This window comes from Lygodium microphyllum, chromosome 29 (genome assembly GCF_053477565.2).
Source record: "Lygodium microphyllum isolate KBCC chromosome 29, Lygodium_microphyllum_v1.1.10, whole genome shotgun sequence".
In the NCBI taxonomy this organism is placed as follows: Eukaryota; Viridiplantae; Streptophyta; class Polypodiopsida; order Schizaeales; family Lygodiaceae; genus Lygodium; species Lygodium microphyllum.
This window is the reverse complement of record NC_141163.1, coordinates 11,042,409-11,062,619: the sequence shown is the minus strand read 5'-3', so window position 1 is coordinate 11,062,619 and position 20,211 is coordinate 11,042,409. Positions and strand designations below refer to the sequence as shown.

At 45.8% G+C, this 20,211-nt stretch overlaps 1 protein-coding gene across 2 annotated transcripts; it reads right to left on the bottom strand.

The window, feature by feature from the left end:
• Positions 1 to 13,834: 13,834 nt before the first annotated feature.
• On the bottom strand, positions 13,835 to 19,150 carry TTN9 (titan9). 2 transcript variants are annotated; one of them, XR_015689578.1, is made up of 9 exons: positions 17,839 to 19,150; positions 17,705 to 17,752; positions 17,521 to 17,590; positions 15,802 to 15,892; positions 15,628 to 15,692; positions 15,403 to 15,534; positions 15,187 to 15,327; positions 14,614 to 15,106; positions 13,835 to 14,500 (listed from the first exon to the last, which is right to left on the bottom strand). XR_015689578.1 is itself a non-coding variant. In XM_087672109.1 (8 exons), the coding sequence occupies exons 1-8, from the start codon at positions 18,547 to 18,549 to the stop codon at positions 14,904 to 14,906; spliced, it is 1,461 nt and encodes a 486-aa protein (XP_087528235.1). In that variant the 5' UTR covers positions 18,550 to 19,150; the 3' UTR covers positions 13,837 to 14,903. The 2 variants fall into 2 exon arrangements, 1 of the variants encoding a protein (XP_087528235.1); XM_087672109.1 differs by having other exon boundaries at positions 13,837 to 15,106.
• Between the last annotated feature and the right edge of the window lie 1,061 nt (positions 19,151 to 20,211).

Here is a 20,211-nt window from a genome sequence, read left to right as displayed (position 1 = left end):
TTTCTTTGCTCTTCCTTCTTTCTCCCTTTCTGTTCTTTTTCCCTCCTGTTCTTCTCTTCTACTTCTTATTTCGACGCCTCCTTCACTTTCTGTAACTCTTCATTTTCCCTCTCCTCCTCCTGTCTCTTTGTCATTTCTCTCTCCTTTGCTTCTTTCAGGGATTCTTTCTTCGCCCTTTCCAAGTCTTCCCTCTCCTTCTTCCTGCCTTCGTCATTCTTCTTCTTCCTCTGCGTCGCCTTCTTCTTGGTTTTCCTGATTGTCTTTTTACTAGTCTGTCCCTCCCCTTCTTCTTCTGTTTCCATTCTGTCGGTGGACTTGTCTTTGTCCTGGTGAGGAGGCGACCTCTCTAGCGTTTCTCCTTCTCCCTCTTCCGCCTCCTATGCTTCCTTTACTGCCTCCTAGATGAGTGCAGTCAAGACTCCTCCATACCCAATGAAGGAGGCCTTGGAGGAGGCTTTCTTCCTTTCCGTGACTTTAGAAGCCAAAGATTCTCCTCCTGTTGGTGCACTTCCTAGGGCTAGCGCTTTGGCCGCTTGATCAATCGTTTTCTGCACGTACCCATTCCAATCCACTTCATCTAGGGTGTGGGCTACTACATTCTCCAGCATTGGCACGCTAATTTGATGCATTAAGGAATTGTAACGCTGGCTGGAGAAGAGCACATGCACCAACTTGGCCTGTAGCCTGGCTTCTGTGTCAGGGATGTCCTGGATGCTTATGCCGTCATTCGTGAGCACCTCTTCCTTCTTCATTTTCAGCATGGCATAAACATCCCTTTTTTGTTTCCTTTCTGTCCTTGGTACCAATCCCAAAGCCTTCTCCACCAAGGCTGGATCCAACTGGACTTATACCTGCTTTGCACCCTCTCCTCGGCCCACTGTTACAATGCCACCTTCTTGGTCTGGATTGTATGTTCTGAGTAATTCTACGCACTTTAGTTGATCCGGCTCCTGCAAGAATTTTTCAATATACTTTGTAAGGTTGCATTGTTCCACCACCCTCTTGGCTGCTTCCTCCTTGGCCACCACGACTTCTATGTTGTGGATGGTTCGGAACTTGAGCTGGCCGAAGGCGCAGTTCTCTAGATGGATGCGATACTGCTCCCTTTCCTCGCCTGTGAACGGGAGTCGATGGGCACAGTCTTGCTGCAACATTTTATGCTCCTGCCATAATTCGTAACTTTCATTAGCATTTTCCACATATCACTTCGCTGGTTACATGAGAATAAAAACTCTTAAATGAATTTCTTAGGAAGCCATTTTTTCATACTATATGCTTATGCTTTTCACTACCTTTACTTTACTGTATCCCCTTTTGATTCATTTCCCATCTGATTCCTTTCACCTTCACCACATACCCCCTCCCCTTCCGTCTTAGAAAAGAATCCTTCCTAGGATTGGGGGTCAAAAGGTTAGGGGCTTTGGGCCTGTTGGGGTAGGAGTTACTTGTGAAGGATCCAAGTGTAGAAATTTGGATTATATTCCAGTTGAGTGGTGCGGTCCAGATCAAAGGGTCGAATTCCTACGTGTGTGATGTATGTGAGGACATCTGTGAGGAAGTCACCAGAGTCGACTCGACTTGCGATGTGGAGCTCTTCCTCTGTTAAGAGGCGGTCAAGATAGGGATGTTCCGTGATGTGCTCGTCCATGGGTTAGCCTCGAAGAGTGGTTAACACTCTATATGAGTTAGGCGCGACGTAGGTGGGATCATAGTCTGTCGTTTTGATGGCTCGGCATTGCTCGGCGTTGGTTATTATGTGACATCCGTCAACCTCCCATTGCAACCTAAGAGCGTACCACTGCCTCAAGAAGGGTGATCCAGTATCAGCAAGGTGGGATAACCTTGCGATCTCTTGGTCAGTGATAGCAGACGTGGTCCTTGGATCGTATGACGCGATGAGGCGTTGCTTAATGGCTTGCTCTTTGGAGACCTCGCTACCGAGCAACTCAGCAGCAGCAAAACGAGAAGCCTGTGCAAAGGTGAATTCAAAAGTTTCCCAAGAGCAAGGCATATTGTGCACTTCCGTTGGAAAGGGTTCCGCTAATAGACCCAAGTCCAAGCGGTCATAGCTGAGGGCTAGTCACACAAAGGTGGCATCGAGCCGTTTGATGCAATCCACCACATCATCTCCGGTGTCCTCCGCAAGGTCAGTGGCTAGCGCTAGAAATGACTTCCGTTCATAGGAGGGCGTAAGGCCGACAGGTGATTGAGGTTTACTAGAACTAGAGGCTTTGACAGTACATAGTTGTGGTTGGGAGTCTCCTTGAGCCTGCAATCGGGCTGTTTGTAAGGTGGGTGGGTTAGGGTCAGTCACAGCAGCTACAGTCAGCTTTGCTGCAGAGAGTCGGGTTGACTTGGTCGGATGATGCCACCTGTGACGGTGGCTGCTGCTTGGCCGATAGGTTTGTGCGACTCTCTTGGGCCGAAGCGTAGATGAGTCGAATGGCTGGGGCTCTGGAGAGCACTGTAGCCTATGGTCTTGAGGTGTTGGGGGACGTGGGCTGATCAAGCTTGAGGGTGGCGTATGACTAGTGCCTTTGGCCGTGGGGGCCTTAGGGATCCACAGTGAGGCATTTCCCTCATAGTAGCCTTGCGCATGCAAGAGGGCTTTAGGGACCCATCTTTGCTTAATCACGCGGCTCTTTCTGTGATTGCATATTGGCCTTCTAGGTTTAGAGTTGTGGGTCTTATGCGGACAGGCGCGCCTAGTCCTAGGCGGTTCTCGAGGCTGTTTAGGCACCCATTGAAAGCGAGGCTATTGGGCCCTTGCTTTGGTTACTGTGGTCTGTGGTTTATGGAAATCGGGGAGCGGCAGACGTGCACTACCCCCCTTCTTAATCTTGCCTACGGATGTTTCTATCGGTGGCCCTGCGGACGGTGATGGTGTCACGCAGCCCTTGTTGAAGCTGTGACAATGCGCACGTTTCCGATTGCTAGGTGGATGCACTGCGACTCATAATCAACATTGCAGTGAGTCTGCTTTTTGAAGGTTCGCCCGAGCAGTGACTCCATACCTGCGTCTATAGTACTCGGCAACACGTAAAACAGCATTGGAACAGTCTCAGACTCGATAGAAACGGCAACCCTGCACTTGCCGAGAAGTGCGTAAGATTGAGCCCCATATGGGCTTAATTTGGCCGTTGTGGGTTGAAGTAGTGGTTTGCCAAGTTGGATCCAATGCTTGTGCGTTAAGACATTGAAGTCTGCTCCCTCATCGATCAAGGCATTGAAAGCGCATGTTTGCTTGGCAGTGACCGTGATACGGAGGTAAGCGAGTTCTACAGCTTCCTCATCATCATCATTGATTTCAGATTGTGGCTGCTCGTATTTTGACCGACGGTTCTAGCATTGGTGGCTCATGCAAAGGATGAGTGGGAGGGAAGTACTTCTTGACACGACTGCCATTGAAGAAGCCTATTCCTTCATCATCTAGGGTCTTGAGCTCGACATTGCCGGTTCGGCTGATTGCCCGAACCTTGAAGGGTCCGAGACCTCTGAATTTCATCTTTTGCTTATGTCCTTTAACTGAGTAGAGAGGAGCACTAAGTCACCTTGCTCAAACTCGCGCTGCTTGACATGCTTGTCAAACCAGCTCTTGCGTCGAGCTTTCTCGCAAATAAGCGCCTGGGTGGCTAGAAGACGAGTCTCTGATAGACATTCCAGCTCAAACAGGCGTCGCATCCATGCTTCCTTCCCTTCCCATCATTCTTGGAGTGCTATTCTCAGGCTAGGGACGAAGAATTCTAATGGTAGAATTGCTTCAGTCCCATAGGTCAGCCTAAAGGGGGTTTGGCCGACAGCCATTTTATAAGCTGTGCGATAGGCCCACAAAGCTGCCATCAACTTGTTGTCCCAGTCGGTTCGTGAGGCTAAGACTACTTTAGTCAGGACGTTGATAAGAATTTTGTTAGTTGATTCTGCCTGACCATTAGCCTGAGGGTAGTATGGTGAGAATTTGCGATGGATGATAAGAAAGGTGGATAGGAGATGTGCTATCACTTCGTTGATGAAGTGTGTGCCTTGGTCACTAACCAATTCGATGGGGCAGCCAAAGCGCGAGATCACTTGCTCCCATAAGAACTTGGCGGTCGTCCTAGCGTCATTTTTTCGTGTGCCTCTTGCCTCTGCCCATTTTGTGAGGTAATCTATGGCCACCACGATGTACTTGGCTTGTCAATACTGCGCCACAGGACTGATGGGTCCTATGAAGTCAATTCCCCATTTTTCGAAGGGTTGTCGAGCAATGATTGGGGTCAACTCCATTTGATATTTACGAATCGAGACTTTTGTCCGTTGGCACTCGTCACAATGCTTGACAAATCGCGTGGTGTCGCGAAAAAGCGTGGGCCACCATAGTTGAGACTGCAGCACCTTCCGTGCTATCGTGTCTCTGCTAAAGTGTCCTCCCGCGATGCCGTTGTGCGCCTCCGAGAGCACATCGTGCATCTCATGCTCACACACACACCTACGCAGCAATCCGTCTTGCCCCAGCCTATAGAGTTGGCTTGCAATCAGTTGGTAGAGCTGAATCTTCAGGATCAAGCATTTAAGTCGTGCCTTTTCTATTGGTCGTTCAAGTAGTCCGTGCTTGAGCACTTGGACTATGTCGTCTGCCCAGTATGGCGTTAGATCAGCCTTAAATAGATCTCTCTCATTGGACAGGTGGAATAAGTGGGCGTCAGGTAACTCGTCAATGATGCCCTATCCAGCGGCTTCTCCTGTGGGTATGCAGAACATGTGATCAGCCATGTAATGTTGTTTTCCGTTTTGTACCATCACGGAGAAATCAAACTCTAGGAGCAGGAGGAGCCATCGAGCTATGCACCCTGTAGCACAAGGTTTGTTCACTAAGTAGAGCAGGGCTTGATGGTCCACGAAGAAGATGAAAGGTGTGGCCAATAGATAATGCTAGAATTTCTTCACGGCGAACACCATGGCTAATCCCTCCCTTTCTGTTGTTGAATAATTCATCTCCGTCTCAGTGAGTTGTCTAGTAGCAAAGCTCACCGGGTAATCTAAGTTATGCTCACCAGGTTGGCACAACTCTGCCCCCACGGCAAACTTAGAAGCATCGATGTGCACGTGGAAGGTAATGGTCCAATCTGGGGCTCGTAGAATTGGTGCTATGATTAGAGCCTTTTTCAATTCTTCGTATGCCCGTTGGCATGCCTCAGTCCACTCGAAGACAATCAGCAGCTTGTACAATGGTCTGGCGATCAGCACATAATTCAATACAAATCGCCGATAGTATCTTGTATGGCCTAAAAAGCATTGAACTCCCTTGTAATTAATTGGGGGTGGAAGGTCAACAATAACCCTGACCTTCGAGAAGTCAGTGGCAATGCCATTCTTCGACACCATGTGTCCTAAGATGCATCCGTGCTTCACCCAAAACTGACACTTCAAGGGGTTCAAGGAAAGACGATATAAGTGGCACCATTCAAAGACTCCGCGGAGTTTGTCTAAGTGTTTGATCGAGGTCGAATGAACACACAGATCGTTGACAAAAACCTCTCTAACTCCTTGCGAAGCATGTCCTTAAAGATGGTGCACATGAGACGTTGAAATGTGGCAGGGGCATTGGTCAATGTAGGGCAAGGGATAGTTGTCTCTCTTCATAGCATCGTTCACCTTCTTGTAATTGACGCACACTCGAATTTTGTTGTTCTTCTTCATCACAATGACTATGGGTGAGACCCAGTCTGTGTGCTCAATTTCATAAATGAATCCAGCTCTCATCAGCTTGTCAATTTCCTCTTTGACAGCATGAGCGTGTTTTGGATTCATGGGGTACGGTCGCTGCTTGACCGGTGTTGCATCCGACGTCATGGGTATGTTGTGAGTCACAACACTCGGATCTACCCCCCGTAGCTCTTCTAAGGAACTCAACTCTTCTTTACCAATCAAGTCATCAGCAATGAACACTGGTCGGGGTGTCTCCCCTTCCAAGGCTAGGTCTACCTCCTTGACCTTGGCTGGTCCATTCCCTTCATGACTATAAAGTCGACAGAGAACTGGACACCTGCAATCTTCACTGGCCAATTCTTCAGTACCCCGAATGGCTTCACTCTCATACCATTTGCTAGCGTGACGTTAAACCTAGCAGCTTCGACAGGCGGGTTTCCCCAAGTCTACAACACTACGTGGCTAAGCACACTAACCCCGACTCTCATGTCTACGATTCTCTTCCTTGTTGCGTCACCCAGGGCTAGGACCGACAGGACCGCGTGCATCTCAGAGCCTTCCCAAAAGGCGTTGACATGCAAAGATTTAGGCACGGAGTGCAGTGTCAAACTTGGCAATTGTATTTTTGCATCCTGGTCTCGAGGGTCTGTCGTGACCTGCTCTTGTGATCCCTCGACCCACTGCTTAAGGTCTTGCCATAGGGCAGGGTGTTGCTTAAGCAGATCTCCCAGGCTAAGTGTTACAGGGGTGGTCACTAGCGTAGTCAAGAGATTGTTAGACACTCGTCCTTCCTTTAGCCTAGACTGTCCGGGCCAATGGCCGCAGCTGATCTGCAGCTTTGTTGCGTCTAGGCTTGGTGGCACTGCTTGTGGCACAGTTGCTTCGGCCGACTTAGGTTGAGGCGGTGATATTGGCGTGCTTATGCTGGAGAGATCATCGATCTCATCCTCTATGATGGGTTCAACGTCTTTGAGATGCTGTTGAGCCTCCCTCACCCATTCCTTTACCTTTTCTATGGGCTCTAATTGTCGCTTCGGATGCGAGTATCCCCTACCTTAGCGCTTCCCTTTTCGGCTGTCTTAGGGGCTAAAGTCTTTGCCTCCGCGTTTGAGACTTTCTTCCCCATGGGTAGAGTCGTAGCACTCTCGGTCTTTAGTGCAACCTTAGCTTTTGATCTCTTTTTTTCCGCCTGTGGCTTTTCTTTCCTATCGAGGTTGCGTCAAGATTGCTAGGTCCTGGCAGAGAGATGCCGGCCTACTTCATTTGGGCTCGGGTCATAACTCGCAAGGGAATAGGTGTGGCCCCCCCATCGGGGTTTTCGACACCAAACAGCCCCAATGGGATGGATGGCAAATTGGCTAAGCTAGAGGACAGCTTCCGCTTTGGGCAGTCTATGAAAAGATGGGTGATTCCACACTCTGCGCACCTTTGGTCAGCCTTGTCCCTGTTTTGTTGCTCTCTTTCAAGCAGCCTGATGAGACATGACCGGGGTGTCCGCAAGTCCAACAAGTGACTGGATCTTGTGGCTGCCCTCCTAGGCCTCTACCCCATCCTCGTCCTAACGCCATCACCGGAACGGGTCGATAATCCATGAGGACTGCATTGCCCTCATCGTCATGCGAGACGTAAGGGCATATGTAGGTCTCTTCATCATTCGGCTCCTCCACGTAGTGTACTGGAGCGTCGCTCCCTTCCCGAAGAATGGCTGCGGCCTATTAGTTAGATAAGGCTGGCCGTAGGGTTGCGAGTATGGAAGTCTTCTGGGTAGTCTGCAATGTGCAATATCATGGCCGAACCTACCGCAGTTAGCGCAAGGTCTTGACCTAGGGTCTTGACACTCGGCCGGCAAGTGGCTTCCGCCACAGTACACGCATTGGACATGCGGGCGCGTTGGTCGTCTCAACATGTCTTGTAGCTTGGACAATTCCATCTTGACCTCAGCCTGTCTCGGTGGCCTTCCCCTTGTCTTGGAATGATGGGATTGACCGCTCACTAGATGTTGATGTTCTCTCCGAGCTTCGCGGGTTGATTTCTTCTAGATTTGAGCTCCTAGAGCTCCGCTCTTTCAGCTGGTCATCGACTCTGATGGCTTCCTCAAACACTCTAGCCACCACGTCCCGCTGCAAGCTTGAATTGCTTGCCAATGCCTTCTATAACTCCTCGTCTCTAATTCCGCTGATGAATACAGTCAAAACTGCTCTGTCAGTCAGTCACTTGCCTAGAGGGATTCTCTTAAAGAGACTCCTCACATGGGTTACGTAGTCGCGGATGTCCTCCTTCTCTTTCTGCTTGACGTTCATCAAGCGTACTAGCAGGTTATCGGAGTATCCGGGCTCAGCGAACCTCTTGACGAAGAGATCCTTGAGATTATTGAAGTTGGCTCATTCCACAGCATCCAGGCTTGTATACCACGTCCTACCCTTGTCGCCTAAGCAAAGCCCGAATGCTTGCGAACGCTGAGTCTGGTCGTTGAGGCCGTTGGCTTCGCAGACTTGCTCAAACTGCTCAACAAAGCTGTATGGATCGTCGTGCGGTTGGTACTTATCGAGCTGCTTGGCAACAATGGGTATTTTGGTCTGGCTCTTTGAGCCTTGGTTTTCCCCTAATCCTGCAAGCAGAGACGTCGCTAGTGCGGTGGCACTTTGCTCCACTACGGTGTTATCGAGCAGCCGTTTCATGAGGAGCTCGCTCAATGTCAGGTCTCCTTCTAGCGCTCTCTCATGGTCTGTTAGATTTCGGTCGACCAAGTTCAGCACTCGCTGCACCTCATGCAACTCCATGCTTTGCCTTTGGCTCCTAGCCTGTTGATCCCTATTATAATCAGCTATGCCCTGCAACGCCTTGCGGGCTAGCCTTCTCTCCTTCTCTAGGTCTACAATGATTGCATCTGCTGTCCTTCCGCGGTGCTCGTACCGGGCATGCGCGTCGTAACTGCTCACCATCTGCTGTATAGCATCTGGGAATACACTCAAATCGAGCTCCTCATTAGACCAGTGGTCTGAGCTTTCTTCCGTCATGGTTGAATTCTTGCGCCCCGCTGCGCTGTCAATCAGGCTGAATAGTCTTGACAGATCCTCGCCATTGGTGCTCCTTGCTTGGTCCTACCCTGCGCTTCAATTGTTTGTCTATGTCTTGGGTCCTCTCCTATTGGTGGGTTCCTTGAGTGAGTTCCTTTGATTATTGAATACAACCCTCAATTTATGGTCACTCGGTGAGTGTGTCGTTTCTCGTACACTTGTGCCCAATCAAGCTTTCAGCTTTCTTAAGTGTACTTCAAGTGCAACAGTCCATGCAAGTGCAGCGACCAATTCCCCAACGTTCTACACACTATCACTTGTTTCGGGCCTGATAGGCTTGTAGGTCCATTTTCTGGCCATTTAGTCACGGTTTAGGGTTTCCTTGTATGTTGCCTTGTTCGCTTCCGGTTGATCAGGTTTTACGGTTCAGCGACTCGCGTCCAATTCCTTGGGTCCCTCAACTGTCCACTTCTAGCCGCTAAGCGGCTGCGCACTACAATTTCTCTTATCACGTGTGCCAGAATCAAGTTCTGAGCGCTCGAAGGGTTTCGACAGGTTGCGCTAATGCGTATTTGCCGGGTCAGGTCAAATTTTTGACAGATTTGACAAAAAGTTGCACTTGGACCAACTGGTCCGAATTGCAGGGTCCGAGTGGGTCACTCGGAGGGGCCGAGGCATGGGGTCAAGGGCCGAATTTCACGATTTGACTCGGATTATTTTTTATTCGGACGGGCCGAATGGCGAGTTCGGACAGGGAAATTCAGACGGGCCGAATGGCGCTTGGCCGAGGGCCGAATCCTGGGTGTGGCCAAGGGCCGAATTTGAGACTCGAACGAGTCGCTCGGACGGGCCGAGGCCGGGGGCCGAGGCCGGATGTGCCACGTGGCAAAGAGCTTTAACTCAGACGGCCGAGTGGGTTGACTCGGATAATTGCCTTGGATGGTTCGAGGGCCGACTAGGGTTTGGCCAAGTGAGCCGAGGGCCGATTCTGGGACTCAGCCCAGGAGAGGCCACTCGGACGGGCCGAACGCCACGCTCGTAACCCGCGCGAATGCGATTTCGATCGTTTCACCCAATGTAGGCCGGCGCCATGGTCATGCACTTCCAGATCCTATCTAGGGAAGTAGAGGGAGAGGTTTGTATACCTAAACGGGCCGGTAAGTGTGTCGGTGATGCGATCGAATCAACACGGGCTGGGGCTCTCTCTCTCTCTCTCTCTCTCTCTCTCTCTCTCTCTCTCTCTCTCTCTCTCTCTCTCTCTCTCTCCCTGCATCTGTTACATATACACATCGCACCACTTATCGCCCTGCATCTGTTACATATACACATCGCACCACTTTATCACAGCCGACAGTTGTTCCCCTATCACAGCTGACATTTGTTCCCCTTTTGTAGCCATTATCTGGAGTACCAGAGCTATATACGCACATACACATACACGACACTTATCACACTCACAGTACCGTATTTTCAGTTTCCAGTTTTTAGCTTTTCATTCAGCACTTTTATTTTGGATAGCTGGACCTCATCAGTTGTATCACAGTTTGTCTCATAGGCCAGTTTTGGTCTTTAGAAGACGTTAATATAAATTCTCTCTCTCTCTCTCTCTCTCTCTCTCTCTCTCTCTCTCTCTCTCTCTCTCTCTCTCTCAAATGGCACAAATGAGCTCTCTTTTGGCCTCCTAGCTCTTATATGCCTTCCCAAATGTGGCGTTGATGCCCCCAATCACTCAGTTGCCAATCTTAGGCCTCATTACCGAGCATTTTGCATAATTTTTTCCCTGTTTTGCCCTGTTTTGAAACAGTAAACCCTACCCTTTTCCGGTTCGATTTCCTAACTCTAACCTAAGCTAAATGCAACAAAGATCGAAGGAAAAAAACTGAAATAGATTCTCCATGCTTTCCAATCATCAAACAACCAAAATATCCCAAAATACTTACTTGTTTTGAAGATTAAAAACACCCAACTTCCTACCTATCTCAAGCTCTGTGTCGGGGATGAATCCCCTACTTCGATGCTCGATATGAGGCGTGCAAGTGCTCAAGCTTGAATCCGTTGGTCCTGGCAACGGAACCAAAATGTGGGAGTTTTCACTCAACCGCCAAGACCCACGGACCGCTTATTGTTTCAAGCGTTCCAAGCGAGCTCTAATGGCTATCTCTCACCTAGCCGACGCACCATCAATCCTACGAGTGCAGTGAGCTTACCTTGATGCTTGATCGAGTACCCTCCTCTTCCTTGCACTCCGGTAGCTCCACGATTCTTGATGCTAGCTCAAGCATCCTCAAGCCTCCTCCATATCCAAGCTCCATCCTCCATAGCCGCGCGTGCAAGAGAAGAGAAGAGAAGAGAAGAGAAGAAGAGAAGAGGAGATGGTGAAGAGCTTCACTCTCTTAATCCCTCACTCTCACACACACTCACTCCCTCACACTCTCACACTCCCTCTCTCAAGAGTACACACAAGCAAGAAGAAGAGAAGAGAGGAAGAAGAAGACTCTTTTTGCCACACATCCAAGAATGAGCTTCTCATTCACTTTTCAACTTTATATACAAAGCCCTAAATCCTTTTTGGGCGGTCATCCCCTTTTCCCTCTTTTACATAGCCGACCGTAGCCTAGGCCCTTTTTCCGATTTCCCACCATTCTAATTTATCCTATTCCCAACTAATGCGTACACTTTGCACAAGAGCGAGCCTGGCACTCTTTTACAAAGATTCGGGGGTGCTCCCACATTTTAATGGTACGCCCTTTTTCTCTTTTGTTGTCTCGGGCCGACACCGAGGCTTTCTGAGGGTCGTGCCCGAACATTTAAATTTTTCAGGGACTGGTTACCAGTCAAGGCGCCTTTTTCTGCTTTTATCCTGCGCCTTTTTTGCTATTTTCATTTTTTTCCATTTTCCACTCCTCTGTGCTGCGGAAAACACAGTAACACATGGACTGAATGCACATGGCAAGATATACTTGTAACTACTAGGGACAACAATTTTGAAATATCTTTTGGCATCCAAGTTCCAAATATAATCATTCAATCGCTCAAATCAAAGGGAAAGCACCATGTGAGCATGTTCATTTGGTGAAATCTCACATAAGCTTCCTTTTAGGAAATTCTCATAAGAAGTTACACGCAATAATAACTTCCTCTAAGCACGCCCAAGTCTCTATGACATTGTCCTTATTTATAAATCTTATCATTTACCTGTGTTTATAATATGGTTTAAAAGAGGTGTTAATATTTGAAAGTATTACCTAGCTTGAGCTTATACTTTGTCATCAAATCATAAGCTTGTGAACTTTTGCTTGAAAAATGATTGTCCACAAAGAAACTCCCAATGTTGGTAAAGGAGTTTCTCAAGATGTCAATGTAAAAATTGAAAATCATGCCTTCCTACCCCAAAAGCATAAGCATACAAAGGAAGAAATAAAGACATATCTAGATTAAAATTAAAACAAGTAGCACATTTGTAGAACATGGTATGCACAAGGATTGGAAATGGTCCAATTAGAGTCCTATCATAAAAATTGCCAAGAGGCTTGCTGCTCAATAGACCATGGCATGACCCCACATAAAGAGATCCAACCTCAACCTATTTGACAATGGACAAATTCAATCAAAACCTCACCAATGACCTCTTACACCATCTATTGCTAACCAATGTCTTGTCGACATGAATTACATAGGTGAGTCACTTTGCTAATCCTAATGTGTTCAAAAGCATGATAACTTATTTAACCATGTTAGTTATGAAAAATCCTAGAAGTAGTGGCAAACCTCCAATATAATTCAAATTTCTACCTCCTAGGACGCAAAAGGATTGATGTACATAAGCAAAGCAAAAACACACTTCAGGATCTAAAAATAGCAAAAAATACGACCTATGTTCCAATTTTGATTTTCTAGCTAATTGTAATTTTTAATATGATCTTTAGAACATCGATATATTGTGTGTGTGTGTGTGTGTGTGTGTGTGTGTGTGTGTGTGTGTGTGCGCGCGCGCGCGCGCACGCGTGCATGTGTGTGCATGCGTGCGTGCGTGCGTGCGTGCGTGCGTGTGTGTGTGTGTGTGCGTCTGATGGAAATGTAATTTTTTAAGCTAAAGAATCATGCAAGATAATGTCTTGATGTTGATTGTAGGTCTAAAGTATCAAAGCTTGTGCATCTCAAAATTGCCGAGCTTTGTGATCAACATGAGGTCTTTTTCTCAATGGGATAGGCCTCATAATCTAGCAATAGCATGGACTTTTGATAATTAGCTATAGCATCGTGGCTAAATAATGTCTTGAGGTTCATTGTAGATCTAAACACTTAAACATCCTGAGACCTCCATCTAGCTCATTATAGCCCTACAGGAGTGATCAGCACTAATCTTTTTCTTAGCCATTCAAGTTGTCCATAATTTCCATCACTTCCTACTAGCAAAATTGTTTATTCTTTTCTTCATTCCTTAAATAGCCACCTAGACCATCATCATATCAATAGCACAAGGTTAACACGAACCTTCTTTTTCACCATTTAAGTCATGTTGCGAGTATTTTAAAGATGACTCCAAAGAAAGTTTTGAGAGTTATCCAATGCTCTAACCCAAACTGCAACATAGGTACACATTGAGAAAGATAACATCTACAATTTTCCCAATGTTGAGCTCATACAAGTGATTGCAGCTCAGGGACATGCACATGCCATTTTAGACACCTTCCCCTCAAAATTTTGAAGCAAATGGATTCTTCTATCCTATGCCAAAAGACAATTTAAAAACTACTCGTTTGCTGTATGGGTGGAGTTAAGAGGTTTCAACCGTACAAAGGGCTTCACTATTGTCGTCATATCACTCTCCATCTCCACCTCTCTTTCGCAAAGCTCACACCAAGCTTGTTTTTGGCAAGGTCAAGGTGGTAATCGCATAGTCAGAGACAGATTATAAAAGTGCGGTGGGGTTTTGGGGTGCAACTTGTAAACTGGGTGAATTCCAAAATTTTGTGTCTCACAATATTACTTTAATAAAACAAATATCGTTCCGTGTCTAAAGGGAATAGACCACCATCTTGCATTGCTATGACTGAGGTAAACAACAGCATCAGGGGCATGAGGGCTTGCAGTTGCACTTGTACACCAGAAGCAAGGTAAAAGAGCAGCAATCAAAGAGATTTCGCAAACTAGTTTCATCTGCAGCAGGTTGCGATCATTTTGGACATGGCATTTCATATTCACGTGACATCACAGCATGCAACATTAGGCGGAAGGTCAATGACATCCTAACTAGCATCTAAACATTGCATTGTGGAAGTACATAAAACCACGTCCGTAACTAGACGTATATTCAAGAGGAATAGAAATTCATGGCCAAGGGAAGATTCAAGACTTAATCTCCGAAAGGGGCAATGATTCTCGAATCCCAAATCTCAGTTTACATCAACCACCTGTCATGTGTGCAATGTTTTAGTCATGTAACCATGTCATTAGACTTATCCATTAAAATGCAACTCTGCTTGAACCTGTCACATTCATGCCATCGAGGACACACCAGAAGATCCACATCTCCCAAGCAAGGAACCCTTTGACTCGTTAAATATATACGCCTGGACTGCAGAAGTAATTTCTTCCACACTAAATGCTGATCAATCCTCACAAGGGCAGTGAAAATTTGCCTCTGAAGCAGAATCATAATACAAGACAATAAGTCGTCTGACAGGATTCTTTTTGATACAAGCTGTCCCCTCCAAACTGTGTAAAACATAGGGAGGACAAGCGATCCGAACTTACATTGGGGAAAGGCCAGGCTTAGCTTTATATTATTCGCCTATCTGATGAAGGAAGATGTATATCCAGTCATTGTCATGAACATAAAGCATCATCATCGGATAAAGGCATCAGTGCAGACATAAGAAAGCGTTGTAGAATAGCACAGGCTCCTCACCTTCTTGCGTGATGGTTTGTTTCAAACTAGGATACAAAGCTACTGCAGCAAAACTGGGATGTCCTCCTCACAAACAAGTTCAGCAGGTATGCTTCAAACCTGAATAGGACCCAGTGTGCAAAACGGGAAACAGTTTGCTCCCTCGGACCCAGTGTGCTTTACTCAGTGTAAAACACACCCAACAGAAGCATGCACACCTTGTAATAACTTTGCACGAAGGCCCTTCCATCATGAATAAATAGACAGGAAAAGTGCAAGTCGCAAGAAGATGTATTACTAGAATCTAACAATTAAGCACCCTGCTGAAAATATCTGAGCAGTTTCTTAAAGAAGAGTTGAGCTTGAGACATTGCAAACACCGCTTGCTCTTCCTTCATCCAATCCACAGCTTTCTTACATAACCCCAATGAGATATTTTCATATAAGAGCTCCCCTCCTCCCACTACCTCTGCCACATCCGAATCATTGATAGCCCTCAAATTGAAAGAGAAGCCTGCACATCATCAGAAAAATGGTAATCAGAAAGTATTTCTACTGTGCACTTTTTGACTAGTCATCTAGACATATACTAACCAGTTGGACCATGACGAAATTGGACCGGCCCATTCTCGGCTTCACATGAGAAACTCAGTTGAAGGCCAAGCACTTGCTCTAGTAGTTGATGCACCAGTTTGGATTGACTGGTCCTAACTCTTTCAGTTTCATCTTCTGCAACTGTATTTTGAAGTATCTTCAGAAACTGAAGAGCAATTTAGAAAGAACTAACGTAATGAAAGATGTAGTACATACTAGTTTTCCCAGTGATGGCACCATCTGCAGTTTTGTCTGCTGTCAGAATAACTTCGACATTACTTTGCTGGGCAGCAACATGCTCTAGAAGAAGAGATTTCAGCCGTTTGTTTTCTTGCCCAAGCTCCAAATCTGCAAGCAAGTGGTATGTCATGCTGTCAAATAATTCATAAGTCTCTTCTTGATACTGCCATCCAAAATATAACTAGAACTGTAAGCACTCACTTTTTGATTGCTCCAAAAGGAGGTCATTTTTAGACTCCAAAATAGCTTTCTCCAGTAGCTTATTTCTACAAACCCAACAGAAGCCAGTCTGAATTTTCAGTGCTGCAAACTCGACATGGAATATATTGTGGCAATGAGCGCTATGTGCCACCAGGGAAGCTGAAAAAACAATACCTGTTGAGAATCTCTGGAATATCTGTCTCATGAATTTGTTGTCGCAAATAAGAGTTCTCACCCTTATAGTGCTCCACTAAATCCTCAGTTGCTGTTTACACAAAAGTCATAAGTGAAACCTCCACTAGTGGAGTGACAATCTTGTTGAGAATAAAGAGAAATGCATTTCTTAGATGCTTCTATCTCTGCACAAGAGTCAAAGCCCATATTGCTTCATATTAGACTCATTTACTGAACACGTACTCCCTAAACCTCTTGCTATTTACTAGATTCCTTCCCCTTCCCTATTCCAAGTTGCTACACAAAATAAATAAATAAATAAACCATGCAAGATGAGAATTTTGGTTACATAAGCACATGGTTTATAAGAGAATGTCTTTCCAATTAACCACACAAAATGTGAGCACAATGGGGAGGCTGAGAATTTTGGTCACATAAGCGCATGGTTTACAAGAGCATGTATGCAAGCATCAAGGACCAATTGGCATCAATTATGACACACTATGTTAAGGCAAGCATCCAATCCTCAAAACCCTAGAAAGAAAGTGATTTAAAGTGGGCAACAAATTACAACCAAGATCTAGCAATATCTTCCTTTGTGCATTTACTGACTTGAACCTTGAGCTTTAACTGATCATGTATCTCATACAAAGGGGCTAACACATGCATGAAAGAGGCAGCTAGACTATCAAAACAAATGTGTGATTCTCTCTCTCTCTCTCTCTCTCTCTCTCTCTCTCTCTCTCTCTCTCTCTCTCTCTCTCTCTCTCTCTCTCTCTCTCTCTCTCTCTCTCTCTCTCTCTCTCTCTCTCTCTCTCTCTCAATCCAATCCAATCCAATCATCGTACCCTATTTTGCTTTGGCCATTGTAGCACATGTCACCCAAAGCAAGCAGTGGTCTAAATGATTGAAATGCAATCTCATGGAGTACCACGACAGCAATGCTCATTTAAAGAAGGATGATGACAAAGCATATTAAAACAAAGGTAAACCTGAATACAACAAATGATCTGACTTTTGTCTTCTATCAAAACGATGTCAGGACCATGCAATCAATTTTATATTTGAAATTTTGATCCAAAACAAGAAGCTCTAATGTAAGAAGTACGAGCTAGGCATGACACTTATAAGCAAGCACCTTTAAGTTAGGTCTTCGCAAAGAATGAAAAGTAGGAACATGGGGGAGCCAAAACTAGAAGAAAAACTTTATTTGACAAGTACCAATGATTTGGGATCCAACACATGTAAAGAAATTTGACACAGATGTTAATGAGGTTTTAAGGCAGGCAGGCTAGCTAATGGTTCCTCAATTTTTACTAAGTCAACTTGCTTTATTGAATTATTCTTCGATGCCACAGGCTGACTCAATAAAGATTGCTGAACCATAAGCTGGCTTGCCTGTCTTACTCTTATAAGACAACATATGCAAATTACACATACAAGCCCATTTAAACAAAGTGTGTTGCCTCTTTTAATCTTAAATTACCACATCAAGGGACTTGCACACTGGCCCTTGAGAACAGCCATCAAAAATGGGGTAAAAAGGTGCTTATTGAAGCTCTGCAGACATACCAATTTTACCATTCACAGGCCCTGTACCTTGTGATTGATACTTTGAGAAACATGCATGAAACCATATAGTTCTCAACTCACATCATGTAACCACAAATGCACCGAGAATCAATCCAATGTAAGAATGCAGTTGAGTTAAAAGCATACCCTTTATGTAGGCAGTTATTCGAGCTTTTTGTTCTTCTAAAAGAGTATCAACCTCATCAAATCGTCTTGCCTTTCAAACAATCAAGGACATCAGAAAAACCTCAAGTTTAACCTTGGCATGAATGGCCAACCATAGAAACACACGTATTGATAAAACTGGTGAAAGAAAAAAGACTATTACTACCTTAAGTTTCTGGTACTTTTTGTAAAGTTTTTCATAGTCCTTCTGGACCTGAAAATTGTTGAAGAGAAGTGTATTTTAGGGCTTATCCACAATACAATGTGACACAAGACCCATATAATCATGGTGACACATACCAAAGAGAGTAGAGAACTTGTCACAGAATCACTGCTTGCAAGGTTCTGGTCCAGGCCAACTGCTTTGGAAGGGCCTTGATCTTTGTTCTGTTGATTCAAAAGCACCCCGGGTTCTTTTGCTGCACAGGATGCTGTAGCTTCCCTGACCACTTCTATCCCAACTGATTGTAAAATGTCACCCATAGCAATGTTTCCCTGCACTGTCCCCGCAAGAGAGGGATTTTCAACCTGATTTGTGGTAGGCAGATCATTGACTTCCACACCATGCATGTTTTGGGAGTCTGAACCCATCTTATGTAGATCTGGTAGAAGCGGTCCTGTGGAGCTTGCCTCTGCTGCACTCTGTGGAACAGCATCTTTTGCAGACTCTGACCTGGTGGAAAACGCAGCAGCCTGCAAACTAGTATCCTTTGCAGACTCTGACCTGTTGGGAGGTGCTGTAGGTGTTTCCTTCCTTTTCTTTATGCCTCTAAGCAGCGCAGGGTCTCCTTGAAGGTTGGTCCTGGCATCCAGCCCGGTAGAAGATGGTAGAGAGTTTTCCTTATCCACAACAGATCCATAAATTGCTGAGGATTTGGCCATGGGTCTCTTGGAGGAGTTACCAATGTTTCTGCCATGCAAAGGTGAAGGTAGGTCGCGGTCTTTTAACTCTGCTTTGCTTGCTGATCTGGTCTTGCGGCCTTGGGACCGAGTGACAGTAGCAGTTCCCATGGAGATCCCCCAATTCAAGTATTAGGGTAGAATATCTGGCATAACTTCTGATGAGGAGCACAGTCGCCCGACATGTTCCGCTCACATGAAGGATGCGACTTCACCTGAAGATTCTCACATCCAACACTGAGCAGAACGCTATTACAGCTTGAGCAAAGCAGATCATCAGTTTCTCTTTGGGGGGGGTTTGTTTCCAGCGAGAAGGCCTCTGAATTCTTCGAGGAGAGAGCACGCCTGATGTCATGCTCCAAGTCCCTGCATGAGGCCGATATCCAAAGGCAAGGAAACCCTTGCTTACATCCGAACCTCTGGTGGAAACCCTGACAGGACACCAGATTCGGGAATCCTGACGTTATTGCAACTGAAGATAAGGCACCTGCATGTGCTGCACGGAGCGTTTCCAGGTTGCAGTCTGAGAGCACCTGCAGAAGAAAATCCGGCACCGAAGAAGCTTTAAAAGAGGGCCGTGACCTCTGTCGTGTTCCTTCTCCTCCTCCTCCTCCTCCTCCTCCTTTTTCTTCTGTGTAAGGTGGCCGGCTCGCTTGCTGATGCGTGGAAGATGAAGGAAGAAGAAGAAAGAAGAGGGAGAGGTCGATTGCCTCCCTTTTTTTCATTTCAAATTCACCCTCTCTCGGTCTCTCTTTTGTATGTAGCCGTTTCAAGAGCTACGGACATTTTTCGGGTCATCGGAATTTGGAAGCCTTTTAAGGTTAGAAAACCTCTTTAGTGACATTATGTCATTGAGGGTGCCTCATTGGATCTTTATGGCCTGCCCAAAGGCTATAGCTTATTAGCTAGGTCATCCTTGTATTCACTTGTGGCTTCTTTCCATGCATGTATTTTTGGCCTGCCTTTTACCATAACTAGATGTTGTGCATCTAGGCCACTCAAAGCACAGGACCAAGCCGATGCTTCACACTGTTGTTATCAACGGCTATCGCACTTCATATGCTAAAAGGATTCACACATAAGCATCGTAGAGATGCTTATACTGAAAAGTTTATAAAGACTAGGAGGGCATAGCGAGCAATTCAACCTACATAGATTTGGCATGCAAAGAATCATCACTTAGATGCCAAGCATATTTAAAAAGCACCACTTTTCATGAGCGAATCAAGTGAGTCCAAAAGGGGTGAAGATTTTAACATTAAGAAGTTTATCAACTTTGAGAACATGCCACCATGAGCCATGTGTTCTTGTATTCCCATACACAATACCTCTATATTCATGAAAAAAGCATGCGACGGAGGCCCAAAGCTGTGGGTTTCCCTTAGTTCAACAAGCTCTACCTCCTTCACCTTTGATGGGCCCTCAATGGGTTCATTAGTCTACATTTCCCTCTTTGCACCATGTAAAATGATGACTCGCTCTCCTTTTTTGTACCTTGCAAATCATTTGAGAGATCATGTGGCTTCTTCTAGCTCTTGGTTTCTCACTCATTGTGAGAATTGAAGGGCAATGGAATTTTAGGATCTGAATCATCACTTCCATCTATTTTTGAGTTAGTATTTTTCATAGGCAGAACATCAAAGGCCATGTCATGTTTGCTATCAATCATGAGTACCTTAGAGATGGGAATCAGTTTTTGAGTTAGTATTTTTCATTGGCGAGACATCAAAGACCATGTCATGTTTGCTATCAATCATGAGTACCTTAGAGATG